The 24,364-nt window shown below is 38.1% G+C and overlaps 3 protein-coding genes across 5 annotated transcripts in view; 2 read left to right on the forward strand and 1 right to left on the reverse strand.

Moving 5' to 3' along the window:
- Window positions 1–339: 339 nt before the first annotated feature.
- On the forward strand, window positions 340–5,235 carry phyh (phytanoyl-CoA 2-hydroxylase). The gene is made up of 9 exons (XM_060889921.1): window positions 340–515; window positions 1,206–1,261; window positions 1,361–1,471; window positions 2,704–2,872; window positions 2,998–3,079; window positions 3,172–3,353; window positions 3,884–4,033; window positions 4,407–4,541; window positions 4,671–5,235. The coding sequence occupies exons 1-9, from the start codon at window positions 447–449 to the stop codon at window positions 4,722–4,724; spliced, it is 1,008 nt and encodes a 335-aa protein (XP_060745904.1). The 5' UTR covers window positions 340–446; the 3' UTR covers window positions 4,725–5,235.
- Window positions 5,236–9,181: 3,946 nt separating this feature from the next.
- Window positions 9,182–15,145, forward strand: ucmaa (upper zone of growth plate and cartilage matrix associated a). Its single transcript, XM_060889601.1, has 5 exons — window positions 9,182–9,497; window positions 10,201–10,263; window positions 11,458–11,553; window positions 13,905–14,003; window positions 14,742–15,145. Exons 1-5 carry the CDS (start codon window positions 9,440–9,442, stop codon window positions 14,837–14,839), a joined length of 414 nt encoding a protein of 137 aa, XP_060745584.1. The 5' UTR covers window positions 9,182–9,439; the 3' UTR covers window positions 14,840–15,145.
- A 136-nt stretch (window positions 15,146–15,281) lies between these two features.
- LOC132859063 (protein MCM10 homolog) overlaps window positions 15,282–24,364 on the reverse strand; it is a 30,711-nt gene continuing 21,628 nt past the window's right edge. For all 3 annotated transcript variants that reach the window (XM_060889641.1, XM_060889642.1, XM_060889640.1), the window contains exons 10-23: window positions 24,182–24,347; window positions 23,917–24,084; window positions 23,029–23,145; window positions 22,753–22,946; window positions 22,589–22,659; window positions 22,355–22,468; window positions 21,336–21,453; window positions 20,403–20,631; window positions 20,028–20,160; window positions 19,803–19,936; window positions 18,973–19,086; window positions 17,518–17,663; window positions 17,348–17,390; window positions 15,282–16,572 (exon numbers count right to left, since the gene is read on the reverse strand). In XM_060889641.1, the coding sequence (XP_060745624.1) occupies window positions 16,489–16,572; window positions 17,348–17,390; window positions 17,518–17,663; window positions 18,973–19,086; window positions 19,803–19,936; window positions 20,028–20,160; window positions 20,403–20,631; window positions 21,336–21,453; window positions 22,355–22,468; window positions 22,589–22,659; window positions 22,753–22,946; window positions 23,029–23,145; window positions 23,917–24,084; window positions 24,182–24,347 (1,831 nt within the window). In that variant the 3' untranslated portion in view covers window positions 15,282–16,488. The remainder of the gene's footprint in view (window positions 16,573–17,347; window positions 17,391–17,517; window positions 17,664–18,972; window positions 19,087–19,802; window positions 19,937–20,027; window positions 20,161–20,402; window positions 20,632–21,335; window positions 21,454–22,354; window positions 22,469–22,588; window positions 22,660–22,752; window positions 22,947–23,028; window positions 23,146–23,916; window positions 24,085–24,181; window positions 24,348–24,364) is intronic.

Raw genomic sequence — 24,364 nt, forward strand, 5'->3', positions numbered from 1 at the left:
AACACAGGGTTGCACGGTGGCTCAGTGGTTAGTACGTTCGCCTCACACCTTCAGGATCGGGGTTCGATTCCCGCTTCCGCCTTGTGTGTAGTCTTGTGTTGTGCATGTTCTCCCCGTGCCTCGGGGGTAGCCTGTAGGCATGGTAGGTTGATTAGCATCCCTGGAAAATTGTCCGTAGTGTGTGATTGTGTGAGTGAGTGTGATTGGCACTCTATCCAGGGTGTGTATCCTGCCTTGATGCTCGATGACGCCTGACATAGGCACAAGGCTCCCTGTGACCCGAGGTAATTCGGATAAGCGGTAGAAGATGAGTGGGTGTGGGTCTCTGACGCGTACTTTGACCCCGTTACATAAGCAGTTAGCGGTGTAAACATTAGCTAACAGATAGCTAAACCTCCGTAGAGAAGACGTTTCCTGTAAAATAATATTATTTTGTTTTTAATAACATGGCTCTACGGGCGAAGGAAAGACTAAAAGTTGTTTTTAACCATCTGGACCGTTCTGGTGTTAAAGTAGTATCCTTTTTTAGTTCGGTTAATGTGTTTACTCGAGGCTTATTTAGGCCGCGGGACGGAGCGCTCGTCCAGGGTTCGTGCATGCTGCCTGGGGGCACGTCTGCACCAGAGCTCGGGGATTGTGAGGTCTCAGTAGCGTTAAACCTCTGCATACTGTTAATTTCCTAGAAACGGGCCGTTTGTGGGGTGAATTTTGTGACTAATACCGAGTAAAGAACAAGAGACTCTTTCTTTATTTTTGCCCTTGTGTAATTATTTCTCATGTTGCTTAAACTCCTGTACTGATCTGAGTAATTGAGAAAAACCAGGATTTCACTCACAGTAATGACATTTGAATAGTGAACAGATTTTGCAAGTTTCTATATTAATATTTTCAGTTTGTCAAAAATACACCTAACTGTTATAGTTACTGTTAGTTATAGCATAGCTACTATACTATAGTAACTGTTATTGATTAAGTTACTGGTTAATTATGCCTCCAATTTTTTTTAAACACCAAACATTTAATATGTAAAGGTTCCTTTTGTTTTATTTTCGCTTTCTTGTGTAATCTAATAAATTGTTATTGGATTAGAAAAGCCTGTAAATCATGGTGAAGTCATGAGTATCTTGAATGACTTGAGCTGATTATGATAGAGGTCATTTCCCCATTTTGAGATAAGAGATTTTCCTTAAATAATTGTAATACAGCACACATCCTTTACTTCTGCACAAAATGTATCACATCACCATCCTGTAGCACTGAAGTAAGTACACATCTTGTGACAGATATGTTATAAAACATAAACTGGTCATTCTTCTATGTGATGATTGTTTGTATTCACTTTTTTTTATTACGGCTGTAGGTACACATTTGATACAGATGTGCTGTCTCCAGAACAAAGACTTGCTTATGAAGAAAATGGCTTTATTTTGATCAAAAACCTGGTTTCCGAAGAGGACATCGATAGATTTAGGCAAGACTGTGTTTTCCTTAACTTGAGATTACTCAAGCTATCCGTAGTAGTGTCACAAATGTTTTTTTTTAGGTCAATGAAAACTAAGGTGTCACTGCCGAAGGTCAACTGAAGTGTAGAATCTCACACCTTGTGGGTGACTGGGTCAAGATTGACGTCGTCAAAAGAAATGAGATAATCAACTCATCAGACATAACTAAAATTTTCATCAGGTTAGAAAAGTCTGACCCAGACTACTATTAGTCATGCAGCCTTTATAATGAACACAAGGTGGCATCATAATTGTTATCAGATTTCAAGAACTGGAGCCTCAACTACTAAACTGTGTATCCTAAAGTTAAAATAGCCTGTACACATAAAAAATAAAAATAAAAAAAAGGCGTGGACACACACAAAGAAGAATGAAAACCGTGTATGTCTCCTATTAATAAATAAAAAAGAAAAACAGCATTATAAGTATAGATTTATGGAATAGATTTATGGCTGGCACACAAATTAAAAGGCTCTCATCATGACTTTTTTTTTTTTTAAAGTTTGATGGCATATAAATAGGGTCTTAGTTAGATGCTGGCAATTGCCCTAATTTACCCTGGGAAAAACAATAATCACTACAAACCGAGTATAAAAAAGCTGTTTGAATCTGAGTGAGCACCTCTGCTTGAGGCTGATGTGATATAACTCACTGCAATATCAGTTTAGTCAGATCCTTGGCAAATACCTGAAAGTTTTCAGTATCTGAGGTGGAACAAGGATTATGGGAAAACATTTTAAATGAATTATATTCATATGGGCAATTATTTAAGTGCCTTACAACTGAGGCAGGATAGATTTAGTTTATCTCTCCACTGATCGGGCCATAGTTACAAACCCTGAAGGAGATTTGAAATCTTCTTATGAGCCAGTCATCATTATCGTCATCATCATCATTATAATTGGCTTAGTGGAAAAGGCTTCACTCATACTGACAACGAATCATGCTTGAGTGTTGATTAACTCAGCTTAGAGTACTTAATTCTTTGCAAATATGCTGCTTATTATTATATTTTTGCACTTACCAGCAAAATTGAGCAAACACATGCTTTTTTGTCATCAACATTACTTTATGAACCCTAATGTGTGTGTGTAAATGACACAATTCTCATTTTGTGTAAATACTATGTTTATAAATGTGATGCCTGACCTGTAAAACATAATAATATTTTATTCTTCACTGTGTGTGTGTGTACCTGCAGGAACGAGTTTGAACGTATTTGTAAAAGAGATGTGAAGATTCCTGGCTTGGTAATAATGAGAGATGTGTCCATTGCCAAGTCTGAGTTTGTGCAGGGGGAGAAGGCTGTGACTAAACTTCAGGACTTCCAGGAGGACCCAGAGATGTTCCGCTATTGCTCTCTGCCTCAGGTCCACCCATATGCACACAAACACTATGACATTTACACCCATAGTAGGTCAAGGTCGAGACCTTTAATCGTTGTCTTGTGGAGAACTACAGGCTTTGTAACAAATCTGGCTTGTACTTATAACAGATTCTAAAGTATGTTGAGTGTTTTACGGGGCCTAACATCATGGCAATGCACACCATGCTAATCAACAAACCCCCTGATACAGGTAACATACACACAAAATAACATGCACATCAGTCTTTTTACTAAAGTGTAATCTCAGAGAAATAATGAAAAGCTGTTCATCTTGTGGCTCAGGAAAGAAGACTTCTCGCCACCCCATGCACCAGGACCTGCACTACTTCCCATTCCGGCCAGCTGATCGAATCGTGTGTGCTTGGACAGCAATGGAGAAAGTAAATCGCCAGAATGGTTGCCTGGTAGTGCTGCCTGGCACCCACAAGGGTGCCCTGAAGGAGCATATTTACCCAGAGTGGGAGGTGAGAGAAATGGACAAGTTTTGTAATGAATAGCAGCAGTAAGCGTGAGTAGAAGATTAACGAAGTACTTGTTATATAACAGTGGTACATGTGAGTGGATGACATGAATGTACTTGTTATATACTTTCTACTCAAGCAGAAAAAATGCTATTAAAATTATGAATTATTATTATAAAAGTACAACCTTCTCACTCACTTTCCATTACAGTGTGAATTGATGGCATGACACAGTCACATGTCTTCCCAGTATGATTGTTGGCCTGCAGTAATAGAGACAAGTGCATCCAAATGAAGCCAAGATCTGCAATATATTAATCTAAAAAAAAGAGAGAATGTTAAATACACAGCTGCTCCATGGCAATAGCAACCGCATTTAAGTATTCTTTCAGAGCGCACACAGGTTTTTTGTAGCAGAGAAGGCAAAATTCCAAAGATGCACATAGTGTATAATCATATTTGTCTCAGAATGTATGTGTAAGAATGTTGTTCCCTCTGAACACATAAAGCTCCTCTCTTTGCTCTCTACTCAGGGTGGGGTGAATAAGATGTACCATGGAATTAAAGACTACAACAGCAACCATCCCAGAGTGCACTTAGAAATGGAGAAAGGAGACACTGTGTTTTTTCACCCTTTGCTTATCCACGGCTCAGGAATGAACCAAACACAGGGCTTTCGGAAGGTAAAGTCAGTCCTTGGGTTTAAACATGATAGACTGCTTTGTACTCTTTTAGTTTATTTTCCATTTCATGTCTAGTTTGCTACAACGTATGTTCAAAACAGTAAAGAAATGTCTGTTTTTTCCCCCCGTCTGGAGACAAGAAGGCATTTGTGGATTCAAGGCCATTTAGATGTTGCCAATGTGCATCCAAGGCCATTTAGATGTCATGTTTAGCAGAAATGCTTCGTTAGTAAGGCAAAGATGTCAAGCCTGTTTTTTATGTCATGAACACATTAAAGAAAAAAAAGACTATCATTTTTTAATAGCATGAGTCATGTCACTCTGCTTTATAAGGTATCAATGAATGAGGTATCAATGAGGTATGTTTTTTCAGGCCATCTCCTGTCACTATGCCAGTGCTGATTGTCACTACATTGATGTGAAAGGATCAACCCAGGAGAACATCAGTAAGGAGGTGGAAGAGCTTGCTCGCAAAAGAATTGGGAGTGATACCACTATTTCCTTTCAGGTTGGTTTCCTGGGCTGCAGTGACCATTTCACCATGGCCTAAGTGTATGGCACACCCAGGTGTAGTAGTGTGTGTTCATTTATTTATGCATCATGGATGTATTTAAAGCTGGTGTTATTGTACTTGCAGGACTCCTGGGCACTTAGAGGACGTGTGGTCCAAGGAAATAGGACATCACTGTGATCCTCATTTCTCACTCAATATCCAGAAGAATAACTGAGATTATTAAACCATGTAATAATGTTCTCTAGGAGGATATAATTTAAACAATAAAGCAATCTAAATGCTGGGGAAATAGGATAATATATGGATACAACTTAACATAATGTTCGCATTTTAAAGCTACAATAAATAGCTGTATCTGTATTTGAATCAATTTTCTAACATAGAAAAAGGTCTGAAGTATGTCTGAGAGCTTTAAAACATAAAGAGAATGTTGTGCCTTCTTTAATCAGACAGAGTACAGAAACATGCAGTGCATCAGAATGCAGTCAAATCTAAATTGAATGTAATCTGTTTGTGTTTAAGTGCATAGTGAACACTGAAAAGTATGGGCTTGTTGAGAAATTCTGCTAATTGGATCTTCATATGCAGTAATTCTGCTTAAATATATTTTCTTTATGTTTTTCAAATGTTTTAATTAAAATTAATATTATACTGTGATTGTGTGAAAATAAATGTAATTATTATGCAATTATTGTGTCCATTTATATGTAACATTAATATGGAGCTTGGAGTTCTGTGTCAGTTCTAATATACACTGGCCTCAAAAATATTTTGACAGTTATGCTACACCTAAAACGTATGACTTTCACTGCATTAGAAACCAAGTGGCATTATTTAAAAATAAATAAAAAAATAAAATTTACCCAAGCATATCCCAAAAAATACATGGTTATATTTAGAACTATATAAATTATTAATACACTGATCATGAGTAGACAAAAAATGTATTTGATTATTTATACCCATTCTGGTTGCCATTGTTAATCTATAGTTAATGTGATGATCTGCACTCTGCCATAACTGACACGAGATATATTCACTATAAATTTCCTTGGACCAGTTGGTTAAAAGTAATTATTAAAAAGTGCTAGGAAGGTGGAGTTTGGACAAAATGTATAAACAAGGTGTGTATTGGCCAGATCAGCAGAAAATAAAAAAAAGAATGTACAGGCAGGAGAAACACCAAAAAGATAAACAAATCTTTTAACTACAACAATCCTTCTAACTTTGTTTAGAAATATGTTATGAAAGGCTGGTATGGTAATTTTATTAGCTATGTTTACAAGACAAAACATGGAATTCATTAATTCCGCATGTATTTAATATCCATAATATTTAATATACATAATATTCATATTTATTTTTATGAGTCTAAACAGTAATTATGACACTGAAGCCAGCTAATCCATACAGTTTGACTACATTTAAAAATATTGATGATGATGATGATATCATACCATTGTCTTCCCAAAACTATTAAATTGTATATACATGGAATATACAATTTTGAATAAGTAATAATTTTGCTCATCCACCAGTCATCTTAAGTCAGTGCAGTGTCAAATTTGTCACAAAAATCTTCTGTTTGAGTCTCAATGCTAAACTTCTATAAGAATTAGTTTTTGTATTTGCATATTTCAGGCAGAGAACCATATCTTCATGAGAATCAGGATGAAGGGTTGGGAAGAGACAAGAATGTATCAGAGGCACCACCTCCTGTTCCAGACAGCCTGAGATTAAGCTCAGTAATAGTCTATGCTACTCTTTATCTTTTTATATATACACGTATACAACTCTGTAGCTCTCATAGGATACCAACATTTTTCCAAACTATTAGAGTTTTGCTATTGGCTGTATCTGCTGCCAACATTGCCAGCATCTTCATTACCTTTAACATTTATGGCACTTGTCAGATTCCCTTATCCCGAGCAACTCATTTTATACAAGTGAGCAACTGAGGTTTAAAGGCCTTGCTCAGAGGCCGAGCATTGGCAGGTTGGTGCACCTGAGTTAGCGTTTTTTTAATGCTAAAATCAACCTGTAGAATGGTGGCCTATGTGATGAAACAGCACTTTATCTCAATCTAAATGATGAGATAAAATTAACTTTACTTCCTCTCCATAAAGGATCCTTTATCTGACTGAAGTCAAGCTCCATCACATTTCTGCTATTCAAGTCTGCAGTTTATAAAAAGCCAGGATAAATATATTTATTCTTGTGTTTTAAGTAAAAGTGTAACAATTAGATGATTTGGATTGAAATGAACTGATTTTTATCAAAAAAGGTTTGTAAAGTGGGCTGGTGACTTAATACTTTAAATGGTGCTTCTCTAAATCTTCATCATTTACAAATGAATCCTAGGCATATCCCAAATTCTAAGCAAAATTGATCACATATTGAACAGGTGTTACTTAGTCATGGAGTCTCGTATTATAGCAGATGCATTCATATCTTCATCTGGATGTTTACAACCTTAATTATAAGAAACAGCACTTTCCACACTGCATAAACATGTTTTTAAAGTTATTGATGTCAGAGACAAAGCTGAAGACGGCCCATTAGACCATTGCTCTATCATGGACCAATCACCACTTTATGTATCAGCTGCACACTTTCTAACTAAGCAAAAAGGGAAAAAAAGGTTGTTTGTATGAATTCAGTACTTTATTTAGTGACTATGGTAAATTATCATTTGCCTACATGAGAAGTTGCTGCCTACATCAGCCTTTCAACAAAAGGTTAATCTTTATGCAGTTCTCATTCGCACCTCCATACATTTAAAATTCTGCTGAAATACTAATACGTCTTCTGAATGACCTACGATTTTAAAAATGTTGTCGTTTGACAAGATATAAGCAGATGTTGCATTGATTTGGTCACCTTTCCAGTTGTACAGCCTGTTCAGCACCTCATTTAGCTTATGAACAGTTATTACTGTACCTATTGGTCAGATATGGGAACTATAACGAGTACTTCTAGAATAGGAATAATGTTGCCCCATGCTTGCACAGGACGGGTAATGACAGGGTTGCCAAATCAGTCTAGCTCTAAATACACCACAGTCACCAGCATCTTGTGTAACAACAAATATTCAGAAATAAATCTAATAAAGTTCTAGTAAAGTACAGGCAGTTTTACACAGTATACAACCATTTTTAAATTTAATATGTATTAGCAAAGATTTGGAGAGGGAAGGGGGGTTAGAAAGTGCATGAAGTATCAGGAGATTGGTGACTCTGTTTGCCAAGAAACACTGAGATAAAAAATAAAATGTCTCCACTTTTCAATGAGTTTTCCATTTTTGGAATTTTGGGCTAGTTTCAAGTCTCTTGTGTACATTTCTGAGATGTTTGAACACTGTTGAGCAAAGTTAAGGTCTAAACCACTATTCTGGTTTACTGTATGTTGTCGACTTACCTGTCTATTAAAGGGTTACTCTAACAATTAATCACAATAAAACAGCTTATAGCATAATTCAAGTGTGATATCCTTTTGGTTGCTGTTAATGTTGCCCTGCAACTCCAAAATCTATGGTCATGAGCCACTGTTACCTTTGAAGCCAATTGTTTCATAGAAACTCACTGATCAAGTAAAAAAAAAAACAGGAGACAGAAAGAAAATTTCAGAGAAAACCATTTTTCTCTGGGAGTAAATATTTTCAAGAGCTATGTTTTTATACTAAGACCTGCATGTGTGCATTGGAAGAAATCTGGGGTCACTACTGCTTCTGATCTGATACAGACTACACACTATTCAAACACAAAAACTCCTTTTACACAGCAAAAATAAATACATATAAAATACAAAACACACATATACTCATGCACACACTGTAGTTGTATAAAGTATGGCTGAATTAATTATGGGATTTTAACGACACTTAAGAAATACTCAAATAGAAACGTTCATGTTCATATTCAAATAGAAAAAAGATCTAACGTATAATCCCTTGGGTAAAATTAGTTTAGTGTTTGTATTGGACGGATTCAGGAATAATAACTTTGACTGTCTTCTCTCTCCCCCGTCTTTTTCTATTCGTATTTCTGCCTTTATATTTCTCTCTCTCTCTCTCTCTCTCTCTCTCTCTCTCTCTCTCTCTCTCTCTCTCTCTATGAATGAACTTTGCTTTTGCTAAAGTATGGAAACAATGTTGAAAATTTTTATGATAACCTAATTGGCATGTATGTAATTATACAGTACATGTCAATTTTATATGTACACACACATACCACACAGTACTTTCTGATGGCTTTAGGGTAAGAAAATACTTTCGCCCCTCAGACTCTGTCTGCAAACTTTTAAATACTGCCATGTGACACACACATCGAAGAGGTTGATGTTTAAACTTGGAATGTGCAAACATTTTATTCACTTTTCATTTTAAACCTGGAGAATTTTGTGCATTATAGCAATTTCATCTGAGTGTGTGGATATAACACAGAGGACAAGTTGTACATTATAGCTTACAAGTATGTTATATTTAATCCGGAAGCATCACTGGACCCAGCACTGTGACTTCAGGTCATCGCACATCACTAAAAGATTCTCTAATCTCAGTCTGCTCTTGAGTAAAAGTATGCGGTTGTGCTTCATATAAAAAAGCACCATATAAAACATTCTGCAATCATGCATCAAGTCTTGCAAGGTTGAAATCATCAGTGGTTTATCAGTTCACCTTTTCTTTTGCTTCTTCCTTCAATTTCTTTCTGTGTCTCTCGCTCAATCTTTTACCCCTCTTGTGTCCCCTGGGCCTGTGGAATTACATCTCGTCCCCTCCTACTCTTCCTCCTTTCTCTCTCCCTCCTTCCCTCTCTTGTACCCTTTGCCAGGACCGACTGCTGCGGTTGTGCTACCTGCAGCACATACACACTCTCACACACTCTGCCTTAGCCATGGCCCGGCTGCACATAGCTCTGCTGGCCCTGGTGCCCATCATCCTCATCCTAACTGGTAAGTGCCTCATTCAAAGTGTGATAGAGGATGTGTGTGTGTGTGTGTGTGTGAGTGAGGAGAAAGAATGAAGCAATGACATTTTTTTTGCTTTCATATATAAAATATAGATTAAGATGCCTTAGGCTTAAGAAAAGTTTCGGTAAAGTGAGAAAAATGTTCTGATCTGTTTACATTTTTATACAGTGACTGTAAAAGTACAGTGACGGTAAAGATATAAAGTTCAATATTTATACAGTCCTGTATTAGATCATGTTAAATAACTATACTGATAGAATAATAAGACTAAAAGTATGTAAAGTACTAGTATGTAAAAAGTGTATGTATCTAAATACTAGTATTTTAACTAAAATAAATATTAAGTCAGAAGTTTTACATGAAGTCAATGCTGAATTTCATGTGGTAGGAATTTCATAACTTTTGCACTTCTGTTTTTATTCCTGAGACATTTAAAATGTACAGAAAAATTTGCATCTTGTCTATGAGCTTTTTCTTCAAAATTTCACTTAGACATGAAAAGCCTGTGCAAATTGTAATAAAAATGGTAAATGTTTTACATATTAAACAGATATATGAATTGCCTCCCTATGCAAACTCTATGGGTGATAGATGCCCAGTTTCCTCAACAACAAAAACTGAGAGCAATCTTTTTGCTACCCATTTTAACATTAAAACTATTTCCCTCCCACCTCATTTCCTCTAGTGCTGTCTACAGTAGAAAGTGCAGCAGTGAAAGATGGAAAAGAAAAAGACGGTGAACGCCAGGGTGAGTTTAACACACACACACACACACACACACACACACACACACACACACACACATTTGTCTTACTATTTGGCTTCTTTTTTTTTTTTTTTTAACAAAAAGCTGTAAAAAATAAATAAAAATAATAATAATTATAATTAGGGGGCACGGTGGCTTAGTGGTTAGCACGTTCGCCTCACACCTCCAGGGTTGGGGGTTCGATTCCCGCCTCCGCCTTGTGTGTGTGGAGTTTGCATGTTCTCCCCGTGCCTCGGGGGTTTCCTCCGGGTACTCCGGTTTCCTCCCCCAGTCCAAAGACATGCATGGTAGGTTGACTGGCATCTCTGGAAAATTGTCCGTAGTATGTGATTGCGTGAGTGAATGAGAGTGTGTGTGTGTGTGCCCTGTGATGGGTTGGCACTCCGTCCAGGGTGTATCCTGCCTTGATGCCCGTGACCCGAGGTAGTTAAGCAGTAGAAAATGAGTGAGTGAGTGAGTGAGAATAATTATAATTAATAAAGAAAGAAAGAAAGAGACCTGCCAAATGTTTACACAAGGTAAAACTGTCAGGTGTTTTATATCCTTTTGGGGACATTTGGGCTGTCTCCAACAAGATACACTATACAGTCAAAAGTATGTGGACTCCAGAGAATCACTCCAATATGTGGCCCTTCCTTAAACTGCTGCCACAATGATGTAAACACAGGGATGTGGGATGCCTCTGTATGCTGTAGCATTTACATTTTTCCTTCACTAGAACTAAGAGGCTCAAACCTCATCCACTATGTCAATGCCCATGTGCACAAAGCGAGCTTCATGAAGACTTGATTCGCAAGGTTTGTATGGAAGAACTGGACCGTCCTGCACAGAGCCCTGACCTAAACCCCACTGAACACCTTTGGGTTAAACTGGAACAGATATCAGTACCTGAGCTCACGAATGCTCTTATGGCTAAATGACCACAAATCCTAACAGCCACAATTTTAAAATCTAGTGGAAATCTTTCCCAAACAAGGTTATTATAACAGAGTGCAAAGGGGAAATACATCTAGAATGTAATATTCAACATGTACATACTATATGTGTGGTTGATCAGGGGGGTCCACATACTTTTAGCCATATAGTGTATAAAAACAAACACAGAAAAAGAAAGAGATCTCATGGAAATCCTGTATGTGGTCTTTGTATTTCCTCTTTAATCACTCTATCCTGTAGGTCCATCTAAGAAGGTTTTTGTGCCAGCATCAGATGCAGCAAACTTTTTCAAGCGTCGTGGCCGCAGGTCTCCAAAATTATACGCCGAGTATGTAGGTGAGTTTCACTGTCATCCAGACTTTCTTAGGTAAGCCGTGTCAGATATCTAACACATTCTGTTAAGCATTAAATCACACAGAGGAGCTCATTCCTTTAACCATTTATGTGAAATCGATACCGTAACTGGAACCTAAGCCTATGATCTGAAGTGAGGGATGCAGTTTAAGCAATTTGACTATTAATCAGTCTGGAGGCATGATGGGTATTAAACACTCACAGAGCGATGCAAGTGTGATTGTGAGTGTTGGGGAAATATAGCCCTGAGGATCACTAGGACAGTGTGGAGCTGCTTATTCTTCATGTGAAAGGTAGAGCAAATGTGCATGAACGAACACACACACACCAGTGAGCCTCATCAGGGTGTTTGGACTTCTATTTTCAAGCTAGCATGTGGGTGTGTGTAATGACGCTGCAGAACGCAGTTTGGAGGAAAAGAAGCAGCTGGAGCTGAGAGTGGAATGTGCAGACGCAGGACAGAGAGAAAATAGAAGACAGATTAATACTGTCCTTAATGATCGGGCCAGAGATTTAAGTTCCCTTTGTATTTTGCCTGCTGTCAGAATGAAGGAGTGAAGGAGAGGTCCCGCCTCCCTAAATAAGACTTTGACATTCCTCCTACTCATCCAAAGAAAGCACAGATAAAAGAAATAAATACCACTTTGTAATTTAAGCTAGTTAACTCATTCATTCTGTCTACTCACATGGGTGTTTACTCTAGCTTCAACACTAAGGATCTGATTTGTAGCTAGGCCTTTCACCACATCTATTAGTGCCACTATAAGTAAAATAAAAGTTCTTTTGATCATAACTACAAAATAAAATTCTTTTTTATTTTATTTTAATATGATTAAATTGCCTTAATCAAAATTTACCAGCTCCCAAAACCGACAACCTCCATGATAGCTTGTCCTTAAGTTAACCCCTTCAGGTATCATTGTCTAATTTGTGCTCTTCTACCATACAGCCAGTAAGAACAGACAAGGATTACATGAGCATTTCAGAAAGCACCTAGTTAAACATCACAATGTGTTTTGAGAAGCATTTTTTATTTCAAAGTGACACTTAAAGTATAGAGGATTATTCAGAACATTTTCACCAAAGTCACTAAGTAGACCAGGCTTTCATCACAGACCAAGGTTTCCGTCTCAGACTTTTTGATAGATGGTCCACTTGATGGTGGCAGCAGACAGTGTTAACACGGGTAAATAGAAAGGTCTTTTTTCCTCCTGATGAAACTGAATGAAATTTAGTCATGCATACAGACAAGAAAAATCATCAGTGGTTGATCATTTTACATTTAACATTTGACACACAGTAAGAAGGAACGTTTCATCGAAAGCCATAGAAAATGTGTGTGCCTGGGATTTGCTTGCTATGTGAAGAGCTTATTGTGGTAATTAAGGAAGTTAATATCATGAGACATAATCAAACAAAGTGGGGGGGGGGGGGGGGGCATGAAGAGGATGAAATGGCAGAGAACCTGAAGCAGCTGGAAGCTTTCCTGGCAGAAACAACTTTTTAACAGAGCAAACATGGCATTAATAGCGTTAATACGTGGCAGTACCTCTGGACTCTAAGCATGGAAATATGAATCCTTCATGAATCCTTGAAACGGATCTAAGCTAAATTGATCATTGTCATTCTTCCTGAAAATTCTTCCTGCATGAATGTCATCTTGTGTGCCACAAATACAGCTCTCACTTTGTACCCTGCTTCACTTATTCCACTAAATTTATTTTCACTATCCTGGAGCTCTAAAATAATATTTTGGTTGCCAGTCCTGGGGTATTTTCTTTACCAATCCTGGGGTCTGGACCCCCTGTCCTTAAACTTTCACAATTTAATTACTCCAGTAGTGCATGCTTACTATCATAGCCATATCACCACCACCAATTAAAATCTCCTTTATACTTATTTTGCGAGCTCTGATTGTTTTATGCTGCCAGGAGGATACAGTTGTGATATGCTAAAAGTTGTGGCAGTGTTTTGTTTGTATGTGAGCTGTGTATGAAGTAGTAGGCATGTGTACCATAGCTGACTAAGTAGGGAATGTCTGCACTGAATGTCGCTCTTGGCATTGGTTTAGCAACAATAGGCGAACAACTGACAAAGTAATTAATAAGTTGAATAAGCAATTTTGAATAATTAGACAAATTCTTCTATTTTACTATTAATGGTCCAGAGGAACTATTCTGCTTGTTATAATTAAGGTCATTGCTTAGTCTTCCCATAGTTTATGGGAGCAATTTGGACTCTGTTGCCAGTAAAACCAGCAAAGTCAAATTAAATTAAAGCCAGTTTCAATGTGTACCTAAAAAGTCAAAAGATAATGCTTTCTTTCCCTGCAGCGGAGCATAAGATGCAGTTGGCTGCCTCTGAACGCAGGAGGGAATACTACGACGAACAGAGCAATGAGTATGAGAACCATCTGGAGGAGAGCCGAAATGGTAAGACGTGTCTCTTGCTCCGATTAGTTTGGCTCCAAAGCAGAAAAAAACATCCCAAAGGCCCATTAATAAGCTGCTGATGTCTGGAGGAGTAATCAAGGTCTGATGAGTGAAATAGCGCATTAACTTAAGCAATCAAAACCTGCTGTTTGACACAAGACAGCATAGAACCTCAAAACTAAAAAAAGCTGTAAAATATGATGGAATATATGATGAACAAATCTACAATAATTCATGAAAATGAATACAGATCAAGCATCTGTTAATGTCTTTTTAATCAGAAAGAAGACATTAAACAATTCAATTTTTAATCACAGGCTTAAAGCTTGTGAGATTTAAGAAATGCTTTTTTGTCGAGTGATTCTCAGGAATAACTGAGTAAAGTGCTCAGGATGAGCTACACTGCCTCATGTGTTCAGAAAGATGCTGGAGGTAAACCATTCAGAGACTTAAAAGTCACATGCAGGACTTTATAGTCAATGTGGAAGTCATTAGGTAGTTAATGTAGATTGAATAAAATTGGGCTAATGTGCTGTGAATCTTTTTTCTGGAAAGACTAGAATAAAAAAGGAAGCAATGTGAACTAGATGAAACATACAACTGGTTCTCAGGATCATGTGTGCCTTAATTTGGATGTGTTAAATAATAATATATAACTTACAAGGAAGCTTGAAAAAAGCATTATCTGTAACAACCAGTCACTGAAGTCATGGCTGTACCCTTTCTTACTGTTTACAGAGCAGTACGAAAGGAACCGGGAGAATGCTGAGCAATGGAGGGAGTATCACTACGACGGGCTCTACCCACAATACCCACATCACCGCCCTTATTACTAAGTGTCTTATATAACCTTGCATGCCTGAAGGTCACACAGTGGTAGCAATTTGGATGCTTTTTTTTGTTTGTTTTGTGGAATTGATGTAATCTGCACTTTATATATACATTGTAAGTGCAATCATTTCAAAACATGGTGAATATATACTGCTTATAATCCAATCCGATAATATTCCTTCTTAACCTGCATCAATTACTTGTTTTTAAATTGTAAAGATTTCATAATCATTTTGTATCCTTTATATATGCTTATAATAAAAGTACATGGTGGATGCGGAATGTATATTAATAATAATTCTTGAGATAGATTAGCCTGGAATCAAGTATTTCATTATTTTTGAATAGGGTGTCATACGATTTTCATTTTGAAAGCATTAAGTCTTGTGTGTTAAACAAGCCACTGTTAAATTAGTTCTTATTTTAATAGAAGGAAAAGAAATCCTATAAAATTGTATATTTGTGTTTAGTCACTATGTAGCTACAGATCTGAACAACTAGTACATCCATCATATTTTCAGTTCTCTCATTCACAGGTTGGCCAGGGATTACATTTCACCAAAAAAGCAGCAGTATGGATTAGATTATCATCAAGGATTATTATTACAAATAGAATTTTGGAACACAAAGACATTATACCGTTATATAATATAACCGTTCCACACTTCTCCAGACGTGAAAGGGGTTCAGGATCATATTCCATTCTCCAATCTGGTTCATTCCAAAATAGGATACTGTCATGCTGTTTTCTCCCGCAACAGCCAAAACTCAGCTTCACTGTGCACTTGCGTTACAAAAAGTACTGCACTTAAGAAAACGACTGTTCATGAATAAATAATGACTTGACTCCTTAAAACTTAAACCACAGAAAGTAAATAAATAAATAAACACAAAGAGTGAGAAGCAAGAAAGAAAGCAAGAAAGAAAGAATGAAAGCAAGAAAGAGCACATTATGTACAGTTCCAGTTATACTGATGCAGCACTGTAAGAGACTGGCATGCGTAAGGCTTGAGTTTCCCAGCACAGATCTGCAGAATTGAAAGCATAGACAGTAGATTGGCCCATTTTATTGTCAGGATTATTGACTGCTGAAGCAGTGTTTCTGCCCATTATCCCTTAAAAATCTGTATGACAGGTAAAAAACTCATTGCTTACGATCTTTTAAGCTGAGACATGCACAGGTAGTAAAGTTCACTTAGATAACAAGTACTAGTAGATAGGAAGTACTTTAGCTGTCATGGTCAAGCCACTGTTCATGATTGTGAGATTTATACTGGTAATGGAAAAACAATTACAGAAACCTATCAGTACTCAAGCTAGTTTAATTTAAGCATTATATCACAGCTACATGATTCTAAGTGAAACTTAGAAAAATGCTTTAAAATATAGCACGTTATTAAAATCCATAAGATATACACATAAAAAAAGATAAAAACACAAATTGCAACAATTTATATTAGTAATGCATTCAAGCCTTGTGTGCGAATGCGAAAAGCTGTGAATTAGCAGCACGTCAGTCACTGCCTGGCTCAGGGAAAATCGAGACGTTTCCAGTTTCAACACCGTGCACTGTAATAAAAAAGCTCCCTAAGCAGTGTGTGTGAAGAGGAGTGCTGTGGGAACGAGTCAGATAGCAGAAACCAGACTGCTGACTTTATTTCAGACTATTGAGGAATTTGGATTGCTCTTCACCACGCGGCAGCAGCAGCTCGCCTCCAATTTTTGGTCCGTTTTTTTCCTAAAGGAACAAAATCAAACAATGAAGGAATGATTCACCCTTAAGAGACTCGGCCCATAACTGGCCAAGCTCAGGCCCTGCCTCATAAAGTTTGTCCTCCAATGACTGCTTTGTGACTTTTTCTATTTACCAAATGCATCAGTCAAGTTTTCTTGCACTTCAAACTTGCCAGTGTGTTTCTTGGACATATTTTATTTTCAAGCTCTAGATATGGGCAAAAAACTCTACAGCCCACAGCTTTTTTTCTTGAATTCTCTTTGGCTTTGAAAACTTGAAGAAAAGCTTTAGTTTGAAGATCAGGCTGAAGATTGAAGTGATGGACCTAATAATTCTAATCATCAGTGGACCGTAAACTCTAAACAAATACTCCTATTCGGTCCTCTTTTTATTTCACATAATATGGTTTAGTTTAGCATCTAGTTTAGATCAAATAATATGGTACGTGTATGAAAATTCTCCAGTAAAAGGTTATAGCTTATCCTTGCTAAATTCCTGAAATCTTTATTGACTTGATATAGGTGTTATTGCAAACTGCATTTCTACGCTAATCTTTAATACTTCTTCTTAAGGACTTTCCTGTTCCTCAAACATGATCATTGAATCTGTTTAACTCTGTGACTCCAGCATCTTTTTCCAAAGGAGATCTATAATACAGTAATAGAAACTAAACAAGGGGGGGATTTAGGATTAGTCAATTAAAGCGGAAATAAAAATAATCTCCATAACAAGGAGCATTATTGGGTTCCACTAAAGGTAGTAAACATTTCATGGTTACCTTTAACATGCCGTCTCTCTCCCACTTGAACACACCACAGTTGCTGAAACAGAAGATACAGAAGTGAATAAAAATCTTACAACTTAACAGAACCTTCCCTTAACACAAGGGTTACCTTCCTGCCAGAGAAATAAGGGAAAAAGCATCACGTTGCAGCTTCTGCTGCTTACCTGCAGGCTGCAGTTGGGAACCGGCTCAGGCTGATCTTCCTCTGGCCACAAGGGCATTTGAAGAAACGCTTGACAGCATCATGCCAATGGTAATCGTGCTTCTCCTCTACACAGCGCTCAGCTGGTTTGAAGTGTGTGTACTTACACTGCAGAACACAATGTCTCATTAATCTTCTATTAACTCATATAATCTCATAATAGTGAGTAAGTTAACAATGATCTACATAACACAGCTATATGGCTTATAGCAAGGTCAATTCTTTAGAACAACGGGGGGGCATAGAAGCCTTTATTATCGCCACATATACATTACAGCACAGTGGAATACTTTTCTTCACATACCCCAACTGAGGAGGTTGGGGTCAGAGTGCAGGGGCAGCTATGATACAGCAGCTATGATACAGCAGCTATGATACAGCGCCCCTGGAGCTGGAGTCCTCCAATCAACAACCCAGAGCCTTAACCAGTTGAGCCACCACCGCCCTCAATATTATTATATATTACGGTAAAAGTGTTAGTTTTAACCTAATTAATCTAGATACTAATTCTATAAATGATGCAGATTCTATTATAATTACCACAGGATTAAATAAAAGAAATGAATTTGAAATTAACATGAAAATTAATGTCAGTATTTATTATGTAAAAGCTGTGTCAACTGGATTATTGTTCATTCTAAATGTAGGACTTCTAGAAATGTAGGATTGAGGTTATATGCTTGACCAGTTTTGAAAATATATACTTAAAGTAGGTTTCTTCAAAGAAGCTTATAAGCTTGCTCCAGTTTTATCCTGAAATCTTTATTTTTAGACTAATGGCTGTGGTTTTTAAATGCACAGTATGAAGTCATGCCAAGTGGAAATTCTCGCCTGCTATATGCTATGGAAGCTGCGAGTTGAGATTAGGTTGAATAACACTGGAGAATTTCTTTTATCAGTCAAAGCCTCCTCGCCTAGAAAGCTTCCATATTTAACAATGTGCAAATGGCTAAAATAATTATGTTAGCATGTGCCACTGTGGAGGGGGGCACGGTGGCTTAGTGGTTAGCACGTTCGCCTCACACCTCCAGGGTTGGTGGTTCGATTCCCGCCTCCGCCTTGTGTGTGTGGAGATTGCATGTTCTCCCCGTGACCCGAGGTAGTTCGGATAAGCGGTAGAAAATGAGTGAGATTGAGTGCCACTGTGGTGGGCTTTCATCATCGTGATGTTAGCTCTGTGTACATAGACGTGTTGCTCTAAAGACAAGCAGCTGTAAGTGTAACGAAGCAGGAGCAATGATTCAGAGTTATTTAGCTGAGAATTAGCTAGAGGCAGGCAAAAGAATATGCACTGTGGCACAGGATTTAAATCCTTTTACAGATTTTCTTTCTAAGTAAACAGAACATTTAGCATGTTTCCCTAATGGTTACCGGCTCATAGGGTCAAACACTGTGAAATGAACAATGTAGAACTTACGGTTTTGCAGGTGACTGCTCGACACTTCATCTCCCTGATGCTCTTCATCTTCTCCTCTAACTTCTCTTTCTGTACTAGTGGCTCAAAGTAATCCTGCATGGCCTTCTCTTCCATCTAAACACAGATTTAAATCATCATTACATACAACACTGTATACAAGATCTTTATTTTATCCAAAAATATAAAGGCTCGATCCTCAAGGTGTTGAGTATTTCACCAAATTATTGTAGACCCCATTTCTGTGGAATTTTATTTTATTTATAGCCAATGAATATCATATTTTTATTTTCCACAGACAAAACAGGCAAAAAAAAAAAAAATAAAATAAATAAATAAATAAATCGCACTCACATCCGTGCTTCTGTACTGATAGGCCACAATGTACAAAGGCTTGTTGATATACAATACAACAGCATGATGGATGACTAACATTACAGCCACAATATGGACTAAAGTTTTGTTTGTTTTTGCTTGTTAATACAAATAGAGAATTCACAAAGACGCCACAGCTGGATACAGTACATGCTGCCATGTAACACAAAGAGCAACTGAAACTCTTGCTGGAATCGGAATTTGAAAAAGAGGCAAAAGATGAAGTGATAAAAAACGTAAAATATATCAGTGTTATACTAGATATAAGAACTCTTTGATTATCCACAATCCAGAACTAAACAGCCTTGATACACATTCAGACTGCAACAAAACATACTACGCACTTTCTTTTTTTAAATATATTTTGGGTAAAGCAATCAACTTCAAATATCGATTAAGAAATTACAAACAGACTAGTGAGAACTACTGCACATGCAGGCACGCATGCACACACCCACCTCTCCCATTATCCAGGAGTTTGTAGACTTGGCATTCAGAATGCGCTGGAACTCCTCAGACTGGATATAATCTAGCTGTTCACGCCTCTTCTTCTGAGCTGGCTCTTCGGTCTCCTTCTCTGCTCTGTTCTCCCCTGAAAACAGACAGGACGTTGAGATCAATATGAGCGCAGTGTTTGGCTGTAACAATGGTTGAGCCCTCACACCGACAACTAGGGACCAGACCTTCAGGTGAAGCTAGGCTGTGCTCCACTCGTGCTCTGAGGTCATTGCTGTTGGGTCGCTTGCGCTTCACCGCGTTAGGGTCATCTTTAATAAGTGCGACTCCTTTTGCTTGGAGCTTTTTGACTGCAGCCAGCTGTAAAAATAGACAGAATGGAAACGGTTCATACTAAAGAAATAGTGTCATTCTTACTGAAGACAACCCTTCAATGAAATGTTTTGTAAAAAGGATTAATAACAATCTCTAAAGGAGCAGATTGTCGTTTTTAATTAAGAACTACTACTTTATTTAGTCAAAATGCCAAAAATAATGATGCATTTTGGTCATCTCATCATGCTGCTTGTCTAATCTAATTGCCTGTGATACAGGGAGCATACTTTTGCAGCTGAGATGCTTTTTGAGCATGGAGGAGGTGACATGTCTAGTAGAATATCCTCTCCCTCTGTGTAGCCTCGTCCCAAAGTGGGTACAGGAGGAGTGGAGAGGCCAGGTTTAGGTGGAGAGTAGCCTTTGGGAACCTCTGAAGCTGCTCTTGGAGAGGGCGTTTTTGTAATGTTCAAGGAGGGTCTAGATGTAATCGCAGAACCTCCTTTGTTTTGCAGCACCCTGAGAAAAATACAGTCAGTTCAGCATATCGTTCATGACCTGTAACACAGACACACACACACGCAGACAGACACACACAGACAGACAGACACACACAGACAGACAGACAGACAGACAGACACACACAGACAGACAGACAGACACACACAGACAGAGACAGACAGACACACACAGACAGAGACAGACAGACACACACACACAGAGACAGACAGACACACACACACAGACACACACAGAGACAGACAGACACACACAGAGACAGACAGACACACACACACAGAGACAGACAGACACACACAGAGACAGACAGACACACACAGAGACAGACAGACACACACAGAGACAGACAGACACACACAGAGACAGACACACAGACAGACACACACACAGACAGACACACACACAGACAGACACACACACAGACAGACACACACACAGACAGACACACACACAGACAGACACACACACAGACAGACACACACACAGACAGACACACACACAGACAGACACACACACAGACAGACACACACACAGACAGACACAGACAGACACACACACAGACAGACACACACACACACACACACACACACAGACAGACACACACACACAGACAGACACACACACACACACAGACAGACACACACACAGACAGACACACACACAGACAGACACACACACACAGACAGACACACACAGACAGACACCTTTTCTGGATTTCCTCTGCCCTCTTCTGCCTGGCCTGAAACCTTTGCTGGTGAAGTGCTTTTTGTTGCTTGAGCAGTTCAGTTGCGGAGATGGACTGAACCGATGATCCAGAAATGTCTGTGTAAAACACACAGCAGGAGTGGGAGCCATAAGCACTAACTCTCACCCTCTCTCGCAAGACTTGATGTGTTTAAGTAATAACATTTGTGCTGGAAAGAGCTGTCTACCACAAGGAACTGTTTTTGGTTAGTGCACAAAATCAGAACGCTCAAATTCAGCTCTGGTAGCGTAGGGATGAGTCATACACACACAGGGTTCCCAATCTTTGAACAGAATCATTTTCCATGACTTACATACATCACAGCGTGGAAATCTCATAATGACACACATCTGCTGACATACTTAAAAATACACTCCCTATTGACCTCTTAATTATCATTTAATCACAAGTGCTACTGAAACAGTGACTAAGAGACCATTGGCTGGTTGTGTTTAAATTTGTCTGAATTAATTTAAAGCCTTTAGATTCCTGGTTAGAATTCCAACAACAACCTCTTGTCCAAAACAAATTTGGCAAAATAAGAAATAAATTATACACACACACGTGCGCACACGCACACACACTTCCTTCAAAGGGTTTTCTGGGTTAAATTTAAGTAAAATAAATTTGGGCAAACCGCTGGGTGCTTGGATCTAGATGTGTGTGAGACGTCAGTTGAAAAGACAATAAGTTAAAGACATAATTGTAATGGCTTGATATGCCAAGTTGCTAATATTTCCAGGTTGTTAGCCGTTTTCTTAACATCTAGGTGTTTCCCATGACTGGTGAAATTGTCAATACAATGCCAAGTGTTGCAAGACATTTATGAAACCCTGATGAATCTGATATGCTGAAATAAAAGCCTCAGTGAGAGAAAAAAAAACCTCTGAATGTGCTTTCTGGATGATTGATTACCTGCAATATACACATGAACAGGCAAATACAGAATACAGGGCTATTTTAAACGAAGCCAATTACCTTTCGGCTTATTTTGTCCTAGATGTCTCTTTATATTTAGAGCTCCTGGTGTAGGCATAGCTATTAAGCTTCTGAAGTCATCAGAGCATCCCGTCACCTCACCTGAACTAATGGCTAGAAGCGACAAAAGAAAAATAGCACAATACACAAGTATGTAGTAACTCAGTCATTATAGCCAAACATTCCATTTGTATACAGACTTGTAGATGTCTCTGGCATTAGTCAAACTCTCACCAAGATTCTTGTTAGGGATAGAGGCCAAAACTGCCTGAATAGATGGCTGTTTCATAGGCTGTGGGGAAGTCCTTCAAACAAAAGTAGTAACAGTGAGTTTAAAAAACTAGACATTTTCAAAAAACCTTTTATTTATTTTTCCTTTAAAAGAAGGGATAACTTACATTGATGGCGCACATGCAAGTGATGACAGACCCCCGTAATGGAAGTCACTTTGGCACAGGCGTTCTTTTAAACTTCCACGACCTTTTCCTTTACGTGGGGCAATGCCTGTGTAACTGGACTGAAGCTCGGCCCTCTTCGAGCTCATTTTCTTGTACTGTGCTTTAACGTGGTACTGGCAGTACTGGCACTCATACTTTTGACAGTAGGGAAGCACGGGACATTAAAACATATCTAACAGAAATGAAAACACGGGTTTCTAGAAGAGGTAGACTTACCAAGTTAACTAGCTGTGTGCAGGAATCACCATTTTTCTTTTTGGCCTTGCAAGTACCAAAATCCATGGCTTCTCCCAACATCAGAACCTTCTGTGGGTGATCAACTGTGAGGCAAAGCTGTAGAAACAGACAAATATAAAAATGCATTTCATGGTAATGGAAAACATCAAGCTACGTAGAGATATTGTTTAGTTTAAAGAATATGTAATATATTGAAACTATATATTGTTTATTATTGACTACATGTTGCCCTCAAAATCCATTGCAACCCTGGCCAGAATAAAGCAGCTACTAAAGTTGAATGCTTTCCTAAGATAGTTTGTTTATTATCGGAATTTTAATAACACTGCCTGACTTCACTATTGTTCACAATAGGATAAGATAGAACGTTATTATTCCCAAAAGAAATAAATATAACGAAATATAAAGGAACGTAGCGGATTGGCCGTCAAGATATTTATATTTTTTGTGTTTAATAGCTTATTTCTAAAGACATTAAATTGAATATTTTTCAATATACAGTAACACATTTTTTGTGTGAACAAGAACCATGTTATTTTCAGAAAATGGCTGCATCCATTACGAACACCATTACTGCTTCCATTACTAAAACTCGCACTCACTACACAGAATCACAGACCTTTTTTTTGTTAAAGTAACAAGATGCTGATGCTAGATCAACATATGCAAAGCTTCTGTATAGAAATTCTTCACTGTACAGTTTAACAGCTAATGTCTCCATCTAGTGCTGAACCTGCAGTGAAAAATCATCAGCTAAACTAAAAATTACAATTTTTGCTTAATTTAATTAAATGATCATCAGTTCATTAACATGCTATTTCCTTCACAAAATACTACTTGTTAAAGACTCACTATATGCTGTCTCACCTCACTGGAGCCGTCTTTGTTCTTCATTTGATTGGGGTTGAGGACACCAATCACTGTCCCAGTGTCAGTCTTCCACAGGTCTGAGTGAACACTCCCGAAGAGGAAAAGTGATACGGTCACATCTAGGTTATGAAGGTCATTCAGCTTCCAGATACTGAAGGTTTTCCCCTACAAAATAAATTAATTTAAAGCATGCTGCTTCAGACACAGTGTTAATTGTCGTATACATATAATGCTGAAGCTGGTCAAATCGATTGGTGCCTACATTATTCTTGCTTTGTGGGGTGATTTTATTTATCAGCACAGCAAACGTGACCCAGTCACTGTCCTCTAGATTTTCCCGAGTCAGTCGATCGGGCAGCTGCGAAAGCCGGATCATCCTGCGGTTTGCCATTTTGTGTTCGATTTCTACTGAGGACAGTCGAGGTCTCCTACAGCGGATGAAATG

This window comes from Tachysurus vachellii, chromosome 16 (assembly GCF_030014155.1).
Source record: "Tachysurus vachellii isolate PV-2020 chromosome 16, HZAU_Pvac_v1, whole genome shotgun sequence".
Taxonomy (NCBI): Eukaryota; Metazoa; Chordata; class Actinopteri; order Siluriformes; family Bagridae; genus Tachysurus; species Tachysurus vachellii.